This window comes from Morus notabilis, unplaced genomic scaffold (assembly GCF_000414095.1).
Source record: "Morus notabilis unplaced genomic scaffold, ASM41409v2 Scaffold61, whole genome shotgun sequence".
In the NCBI taxonomy this organism is placed as follows: domain Eukaryota; kingdom Viridiplantae; phylum Streptophyta; class Magnoliopsida; order Rosales; family Moraceae; genus Morus; species Morus notabilis.
The window spans coordinates 11,977-21,749 of record NW_010362732.1 but is presented as its reverse complement, the minus strand read 5'-3'; the positions used below and the strand labels follow the sequence as shown (position 1 = coordinate 21,749).

The following is a 9,773-nucleotide window of genomic DNA, read 5'->3' as shown; positions in this document are numbered from 1 at the left end:
TAAAACTCTTTCTCCCCCCCCCCCCCCCCTCTCTCTCTCTCTCTCTCTCTCTCTCTCTCTCTCTCTCTCTCTCTCTCCGAAACACACTCATTTCTTTTGTAATTTTCATGTATATAATGTTTATTTAATATATTTAATATTATTATTTATTTAATATATTATTATTTTAAATATTATTACATATTTTCAGAAATTAAACCACCAAACACAATTTCAGTTTTTTTAAACTGAAAACAATTTCAGAATAAAACTACCAAACGTATTTTCAAAAATGATTCCAAAATGAAAATAAAAACGTTTTCATTTTCATTTTCATACAGAAAACAAAATCATTTTGGAACCAATTCCAAACGCACCCATACTTTTTATACTTTTTTAAATTTTTTTCTAAATTCTTTTAGGTTTAATCTATGTGGGGTGTATTTTCCCCCTACCTGTAGGGTGATTCACTCGAGCTCTTGATCAAAGTCAACGGTCAATAATAATCTTTCCTATAGAAACGTAAATAGAGACTACCACACTAGATTAGATGAACAAAAAGTTCTCAAAAAATAACAAAATATTAATAATAAAAAAAACATCTTTCTTCTTCGATACAAACACCAGCACAGCTGCACTGCCGTCTTTTCCACTGCCGACCACAAAGCATCGCCTTCGCCGACAACACCGGCCCATCCAACAAGATTCAAAACATTCGATCTCCTTAATCCCACTTCGTTCTTTGGAATATGAGAACCAAAAAAGAAAAATTATTATCAAAAAATAGTTACCCATATACCCAAATAAATCCCAAACCCAAATCAAGCCATCACAAAATCGAAAACGTTCTATGCTATTCGGATGCGAATAGAGCGTTAGAGAGAGGGCCGACGAGCCGTCCCGTGGGTTGTGGCAACCATGAGAGAGAAGAAGCTGATGAAGCTTTTTGATTAGAGAGATCATATGGCGACGACGTACAAGTCAAGCTTCTAGCAGCGAGATGGAGCGCGGTGGGGATGATTCTACGATTTTTACAGAAATCAAAGGATATTGGGTCTAACTCAACCTAACAAAACCGGCTTGTTAGGGGATGATTGCCCTCACCTTATTAAGTGGATCATGCTAATATCTCCAGCCAATGTGGGATTCTAATACGCCCCCTCACGCACAGTATGGACCATGCCAAACCGCTGCGAATAAGTCGATATTGGGGGACCCAATATTACAAAACTGAGCCTGCTCTGATACCATTTTAGTTTACCAATCCATCCTAAAAGCTTAAGCTATTAAGAGGTAGACCAACAATAATTTTATACTTTAACACTCCCCCTCACGTGTGGGTTGGACAATGGGCAATCGTGTGGGTAACTTAATTGAAAAGCCCAACACGTGAATATTTAAGCCCGAGATATATTAAAGACCCAACACGTAATGACAATTTAAATGAGGATAAAAAGTGCAATTACGGGGGTTTGAACTCAGGACATCCCACTCTGATACCATGTTAGTTTACCAATCCATCCCAAAAGCTTAAGCTATTAGGAGGTGGGCCAACAATAGTTTTATACTTTAACAGGGGAAGGGCCAACGAGCCCTCCCGTGAGATCGGGGCAGCCATGAGAGAGAAGATGCCAACGAAGTTCTTTGATCAGAGATATCAGACTGTGACGACGTGCAGGTTGAGATTCTAGCTGCGAGGTGGAACACGATGGGGGATGTTTCTCCGACACGGGTATGGATGACAATTTTAGCTGTTAACTCATTTACAGCGGGACTCGCATTAAACAGGCCAGAAAAATCCGCTTTAAACGGATTCGATTGTCGTGTGATGGGGAAGGATTTGATTCATAATCATAATTTAAAATTATTTTTAATTTATGTGTATTTTTATGTGAAAAAATATTATAAAAAATTATATCATATCATATTTTTATATTATATATATTATGTATAATGTGCTATAATATATAATTTTAAGTATAATCTATTACAAAATATATATAAAAATTTAAAACTACCTCATTTTATTTTTAACTTAATAATTTATATGCTTGTACTTTTAATTAATTAATTATTTATTTTACAATGAAAATAATTAATTGAGTAAATGGGGTAGCACGAATATTTTAAACTCGTGACGGGAAAATCCGTCTCGTAACTCGTCAACTTATGCGGATTTATAGAGCGGGTATGGTGAGTGTTTTTGTTCACGGGATAAGTTGGCGAGAAGACCACCCCACCTCAAATCCGTCTCATTGCCATCCTTAGGCGAAGAGAGGTGGTGAGTATTTTTGTTCGCGGGACGAGTTGGCGAGAAGACCACCCACCTCAAATCTACCTGGGGGGTGGTTAAGTGCGGGGGATTTTAATTTTATTTGATACCTTCATCTTTGTTTACTGTTTGATTTTGATATATGGATATGAGTAGGGGGAAAGTAACTCCCTTATCATAGAGTTTGCCGTTTGTTTTAATTCAAGCAGTGTGTTCATAACAATAACGATTTAAAAAAGTAAGAAAAAACAGAGAACAACATTGATACCCTCTATATATATATATATATAAATATATATTATTTTTCTAAATTATAAAGACACCCATTTAACCAAAACAATTTCCTTAGTTAACTTTTATGTAAAATGACCAAAATAACCAAACATTAATCGTCACCATTAGAGTGCAAGTTATAGTTTTATGTATTCAAAAATCACGTAACATCATTTTTATTAACGAAATAAGGGTAAAATATCACTTTAATTTAGGCCATAAATGTAGTTGGAATCATTCTCAAAAGCGTAGAGGGGTATTTTAATCATTTTGGAAAATTCAACAGTATAACAAACTAAGTATTTTCGTCATATTTAATTAACTGAGAGATTGTCTTTTGTAATATTTTGAAATCAATGGACGCAAAATATTTCAATTAAGAGGGTGTCTCTTTAATTTGAGAAAATACACAGAATCTTAGGGTAAAAATTAAAAATTGATGGATCATGATGTGGCAATATATGTTCGGAGGAAGATATATCAAACTGGATAATATGTAAGTCATGATTTTTTTTTTTAATTTTATTATTTCTTTTAGGGAGAGAACATGATCCCTTATTAAGCTACCAGGAGTCTTAACATATTTCGGACTCTTTATGTGTAAATTAAATTTAAATCTCTTCAGAGAAATAGTATATTCAAATACCATTGTTTGAAAAGGGTATTCAAATACCGGTGGCTCTAAGCTTGGGATCGTTTGGTCCTCTCAACATGGTACTCCTTTGAACTATGCACGGTGTGGTGGTCAGAGTTAGTGGTTGGAGCGATATGGTCATGGTTTTCTCTATGGTGGGGCACGTCCTTTTACTGGCGGTGACTGGCGAGGGTGCGTGGTTCTTAATTCTTGGAGACTCGGCTTGGTTCTAAATTTATTCTAACTCACGCGTTGTGTTGTGGTTTCCCTGTTCATCATTGGTAGCGGTTGGATTATAACTTATTTCGGTCGGTGTAACTTAGGGTTTTCCCTTTTGTTTTAGTTTTTGTGTTGGTCAAATAAGAGCATTTATGTTTCCAAACTTGTCATTATGTTGGTATGTTCATGATCTGATAGAGCATTCAAAATTGCGGATGAGAGTATCGGGTATTTACTAATATATAACGACCTTTTATTTAATTATTTTTAAAAACATTAAATAATTTGACTCAGTATTTTTATTTTCATTTTCTTACTATAAACTTGCATATTATACCCACGCTCTTTTGCCCGAAATTACTTTTCCATATTGCCTCGCGAAACGACTTATCCACATGCACTTTTCAGAAAATTAATGTTTGGTGACTTGGTGCTATTAGCACTTAGCATTAATCTATAAAATTGCACAGACTATACATGTAGCGTCTTTAAAATATTTGCACCAAACTTGTCTATAAAATCGATTTTGATTGCACTTAGCATTAATCTATAAAATTGCACCAAACTATACATGTAGCGTCTTTAAAATATTTGCACCAAACTTGTCTATAAAATCGATTTTAATTGCACTTAGCATTAATCTATAAAATTGCACCAAACTAGTCATGTAGCATCTTTAAAATATATTTGCACCAAACTTGTCAATAAAATAGATTTTAACTGCACCGTTCGATGTAAAATAAACTATCAGATTGTTCAACCTTAATCATACATCTTTAAATGGTTTGTCCAGCAAAGCAAGTTGAAATAAGTCATGTTGTTATTTTATTTGCAGGCCCTTTAATTTCAAATAATGCCATAATGATAATAGTTAGAAAAATTTTGGTGATTGCGTGTGTTTGACGATTTGGTTGGTCTAAACACACTTAATAGGAACTTGACTTGAGCAATGAACACGATAGGTGTTATTGTGTCCTGCTAGTCAATTTGGAAAGAGATTGTGACAGCTACCAAAGAGTCACAACAAAAATTCAAGTATTTCCGGTCATCACATCAAATGTATATTAACTTTGTCTTTTCTTTTTTCGGGTTTGAAATAGGACGACTTTTCATTACTATTGGTTTCCAAGCGACAATTTTCCGCGCTTGTAAGGTAAGTTTGTTCATCAACTTGTATGAATATTGTGATCGGTTTATTTATTTATTTGTTTTTTTTTTCTTTTCTATCTCTATTTTGACAGGATAACACATAAATTCTTTCGTATTATTAAAATTGTAATAAATTCACTGGCCTCTAATTTATTCACTGACTTAGAACTTATTAAAAGTATGTAGCATTCATGTAATATGAAGAGCTTAAATAATTTAGATATTATCATTAATAAATCTAATATAATTAACAACTTTTTTTTACATAGAATTAAGCTTATTTATATGTATTATTATAACTTTTATAAACTAAAACAAAAAAAACTATGAAAAGCGCTAGAAGGAGGGCTTGAACCTCCGACCTTGTGGTTAACAGCCACACGCTCTAGCCAACTGAGCTATTCCAGCTTGAAATCCTTATCAATCTAAATAATAATTAGTAGTATATATAGTAAGAAATGTACGCCCAAGGAAAATGTTTGTTGCTTAATATGGATGTACGTGTCAAATGAGCCAGGCGATCCATGACGGCCCGGCCCAGCCCATAATAGTGTCAAATGAGCCACGACCCTGTACGATACTGTTACGGACCGTGCCAGCCCGGCACATTTGATGGCCAAGGGCTGGGCCACGGCTTCTCAGCCCGGCCCTGGCCCGTGAAGGCTTGCAGCCCGGCCCAAGCCCTCCAACCCGTTCGGATTGTGACCGTTGGGCCCGTGAAGGGCCCAACGGTAACAATCTGAAAAAAAAAAACCCCAAAAATCCTAACCCTTAATCCCGCCCTAAATCTCACACAACAATTCACTCTCAACTTCTTATCTCACTCTAATTCTATCTCTCATCTTGTCTATTTGATTTTGATTCTAAGATTTTTTCTTGCGATCACTCATTTTCTTACTCTTTCATTTACAAAGTTTAAGTTCAATCAATTTTCAGAAAATGGCCGCATCAAACTTCCATGATTTCACTGCTCTTCCTGAGCTTGGTGATGAGCCATTTTTCGTGGATGAAATGATGCCTCCGAACTCCACCCCTACTGAACCGGAAAATGCTCCGGTTGATAATCAGTACACAATGAGGAAGTTAGAGAACGCAGCAAGGGAAATAGACCGCGAACTTCTCCTGCATGGCAGCATTTCACATAGGAGCCCCGACCAAATCCAAAAACATGTGAAATGAAAATTCGTGCGGTATGTGAGTATTGTAAAAAACACTTATCTAATAAAAATGGTGGGAGTACTAGTCATCTAAATAGATATTGAAAAGCATGTCTACCGTTGCACCAAGGTGGGAGTGTGGACTCCCGCCAACAAACACTATCACTCAGGGTTGCAAAATTTTACATATGGTATATATCACTAGTTTAGTTATTTTTTCTCTCTTTTTTTTCCTCTTTTTCTCCAAAGATTTCATTTATTTTACATATCTAATTCATTTGAGTGTATAGCAGGTCTTTTCTCAATATATCTTCTAGTTGCCAGAATCAAGCGATTTACAGTTAGGGGTCAGATTTCTATTATTATAACCAGCCTGAAAGATATTTTCAATGACCCTCCTGATCTTTAGATTATAATCTCTTTCGGTAAACAAATATATTTTAACCATTAATGTGTATGATTTAATTAATAATACATCTCCATATGGTGTAAGCATCCTATCATTTGATTAACACCATCAGATAGAACGTCTAAATTGTACTTTAAAAAAAAAAAAAAAGGTTTAGGTTCCTTCTTTAAATCCTTACAGTCACGTACGGACATTTTCAGCATTGAAATTTGACAAATTTATACGAGAATAATATAAATTCAAAATTATTAAGAAAGTACTGAAGACATAGTTTTACACATTAGATTGAATTTCTAAATCATTAAGTAGAAAATGAAGAAAATAAAAGTGATCACAGAATTTATTTATTGCAAGAGATCAGAGAAAGTATTCAACATATATATAATATTACACATTTCTCCATCCAAAAGATGGTAGTTTTATTTTATTTTCTGAAAGAAAGTTGAGTTTTCATTTGATGAATTGATTATAAGCTGGAATATTTTAATATTTAGTCAATAAATTTAATATATCACTTGGAAGCTGTTGCTGCGGCAACCACCTTTCTAATAGGTGATCTTGCTTCACGAGTCATTCTCTCCCGGGAAAGCATTCTAGCAACCCTGATTAGATATATACAATATAAAATTAGCCATATAATTAAACAAATCAACTTTACTGAAACATACAATGTTCGTGTAATGAAATTGACAGTTTTTTGCTAGGTAATATGAAATTGACAGTTTTATTACATAAGATATACTAATCAAATATTAATTAATTAATTATACCTTCTAAGAGCTTCTTCATTTGTAGTTTCATGAAAAGTCTCATAGATACCGCTATCCAAATTCACCCTTGAAATTGATTTCTTCAACAATGCCTCGCCAATTTTCACAAGGTTACCCAGGTTTTCCTCTGTTGCCATATCAACAGAAGATTCCGTATAGCCCAGAGTATCATCCTGAAATAATTCTCACCCGACTCAGCATGATTATAATTTTATAAGACAAACATATAGTTTAAAAAGAAAACATATGTATATTTATATATATATAAATTTATGCTGCAGGTACAAGTAATTAATGGAAGACCAATATATTGGAACTAATACATATAATATATTGGTCTTCCATTACTTGTACCTGCAGCATAAATACTAAACTATATATATATATATATATATATACAGAAATATAACGCATACTTGGATCCGAAGGTAATTTTTGTCTGAGTGGAGAGCCTGAAACACAGTAGCGAGAAAGAAGTCAACCAAGTCACTACTAGCTTCAGTAAATATATCAGCCAACGGAGTGGAATGGTGGCTGTTTAACCATCCGATGATACCCCATTTTGCTGCTTCATCGGCGTTGTATTTCTCCACGCTTTTTGGTGAGCCTGTTCCTAATGATATAACCAGGAATCGCCCAAATTCCATTGGCTTGATCGGAGAGAAGTCAGGATTTCCCTGGTGAATTTCTTTTGCAATTTCATTTACAGCAACCAAAGCCTGAAAAACACCATGAATTAATATCTAGTTCACACGTGACAACATGAATAAGCCAAAGCCTTTTTACTTATGGTATATGATTTTCTAATATTTTTTTTGAATTAGCTATAGTACCGGGTTGTTGGCTGCAACACCGCCATCAATGATATGGAATTCTCTGACAACTTCGCCATTGGAGTTTTCGGTATTGAAACAGTGAGCCGGAAGATAAGTTGGCGCCGCGGAGGTTCCGATGCATATATCTGATAGTAAAGCATCTAGGCTGGGGTTTCTTTTGACCTAATCAATCAACCAAAAACCAAGAGTACTAAATAATGAAAGTACTAAAATTTTTGAGGTCTTAAATTTTTACAGGTAATTAACGACAACATAGCAATTCAAAATCAGGCTAGGATTGTCCAAAGTAACCTCATAGCTGGAGAAGATAATCGGCTGGAGACGCTTGATGTCAAAAGTTGGAATAATAACATTAGTGAGTGTTTGGTGCAATTTCAAGTCTCCTAGTTTCTCTTTGAGCAGCTTGTGCAAGTACTTGCCATCATATTTCGGCCCCGTCAGAGATTTAATGATCTCGGTGGCTCGGCCAGCAAGTGGGATGCTGAAAATATGTGGCCAAATATAGGGTATATATTTAATGTTAATTAAACGTTGTTAGGTAAGAAAACACTTAGATAATATGGTACCTAGCTATAAAGTTTGTCACAAACAGTTAATGAATTAGCCAATATGGTAGCTAGCAATAAAGTTTGACAAAAACAATTAATCAGCAACATTCACCAATTAGACAACCTATCTTGAGGGAAGATTTTTGGGCAGTGTTGAAGGTAAAAGTTCTTGATATCCTTTGCAGCGAACAATGGCCGGTTTTTTTCATTTGGGGCCGCAAGCATGGCCGTCACAAGTCCGCCGGTGCTAGTCCCCGCGATCACGTCAAAATAGTCTGCAATTCTTGCATCCTCACCATCCAGCTTCTGTCATTACATGCACACATCCAACATATTATAGTAGATCAATACTTTGAAAGATGAGTTTCTCGTTCTATAAATACCTGAAGCTCAGACTCTAAGAAGCCAAGGACTATAGCTGGAATAATGCCTCTTATGCCGCCACCATCGATGCTAAGGACAGTGATAACATTTCCGTAAGTTGGAGACTGTAGGAATGATCTTGCTCTCTCCATGACCGATTGAGAATAAAGCCAGGGAAACTATCTAAAATGACAAGAGATTTGAGATTTTTGGGGACAAAGAGGCGGCTGAGAAGGAATAAATAATTAAGTGATACATATATAGAAACCAAAGAGTACTAATTAAGATTCGGCTACTAGTACTGATCCTTATAAAAATCTATGAGGTCCCCAACGTAGATTTGACTTTTATGTTCAACAAATATGTTCACTCCACCTCGACATATAGAATTCAAATACCCCACCATTAAGTAATATATAAGGATAAAATTAATTTAATACCGTCAATACCTTCTATTTTTAATGATATTAAAATGGCACTTTTACTTTTAAAAAAATGTTCTTTCGGTTTACCTTTAAAAAAAATTATTTCAGTGGCCTGTGACTGATTTTTAAGACATTAAATGTTCATTATATATACCCTTTATATTAATTAACAATAAATTAATAATTTTTAAAAAATATTAAGAAACTACTTTAAAACATTATTTAAAAGTTAAAAAATTAAAATAAGCTAAAATATTTTTAGAAAATATTTTTAAAACTATTAGTTTCTATTTAATTAATAAAATGACAGTTTAGATATTATATGTCTCAAAAGTCGGTTTCAAAATACCAAAAAACAATTTTTTTTCTTTAAATATGAAGGTACAATTTTATTATTATTGAAAACAAAGAGTATGAGATATTTTTATCCCATATATATATAAGACTTTCCCTAAAAAAAAATGTTTAAGGCTTTTATCTGGACCCGCTGACAATAATATGTAACTAGCTCAGCCTGCCAGTTAATAGTGTTATGTTTGCATGTGTACTTGAAAATGATTAGTATCAAATCAATATACTCGAATTACAGATTGGAATTTTTTTTCCTTACTAGTTTCACGCCGAAGCAGGTCAGAATAACAGTGAGAATTTATGTGTCTATTTTAAGCCCGTTGATTTAACCGATTTGAATTTAAAATTTGAGTTTTATTATAGTAAAATTGTCATGTATAGAAAAAAA

The 9,773-nt window shown here is 34.2% G+C and overlaps 1 protein-coding gene and 1 non-coding gene across 2 annotated transcripts; both read right to left on the bottom strand.

Annotated features, from left to right (window-relative positions):
* Window positions 1-4,860: 4,860 nt before the first annotated feature.
* Window positions 4,861-4,934, bottom strand: TRNAN-GUU. Its single transcript has one exon. It is a non-coding gene; the product is annotated as a tRNA-Asn (tRNA).
* Window positions 4,935-6,571: 1,637 nt separating this feature from the next.
* Window positions 6,572-8,773, bottom strand: LOC21396365 (patatin-like protein 2). The gene is made up of 7 exons (XM_010102701.2): window positions 8,630-8,773; window positions 8,371-8,552; window positions 7,990-8,179; window positions 7,696-7,860; window positions 7,279-7,581; window positions 6,863-7,035; window positions 6,572-6,694 (listed from the first exon to the last, which is right to left on the bottom strand). Exons 1-7 carry the CDS (start codon window positions 8,759-8,761, stop codon window positions 6,604-6,606), a joined length of 1,236 nt encoding a protein of 411 aa, XP_010101003.1. The 5' UTR covers window positions 8,762-8,773; the 3' UTR covers window positions 6,572-6,603.
* Between the last annotated feature and the right edge of the window lie 1,000 nt (window positions 8,774-9,773).

What these genes read in the sequence shown, in the direction of transcription:
- LOC21396365 (XM_010102701.2), bottom strand. Translation starts at nt 8,761, where the DNA reads ATGGAGAGAGCAAGATCATTCCTACAGTCTCCAACTTACGGAAATGTT. An exon ending in TCTTAGAGTCTGAGCTTCAG is followed by an intron (nt 8,553 to 8,629) that starts GTATTTATAGAA and finishes ATGTAATGACAG; the next exon opens with AAGCTGGATGGTGAGGATGC. An exon ending in AAAATTACCTTCGGATCCAA is followed by an intron (nt 7,036 to 7,278) that starts GTATGCGTTATA and finishes GAATTATTTCAG; the next exon opens with GATGATACTCTGGGCTATAC.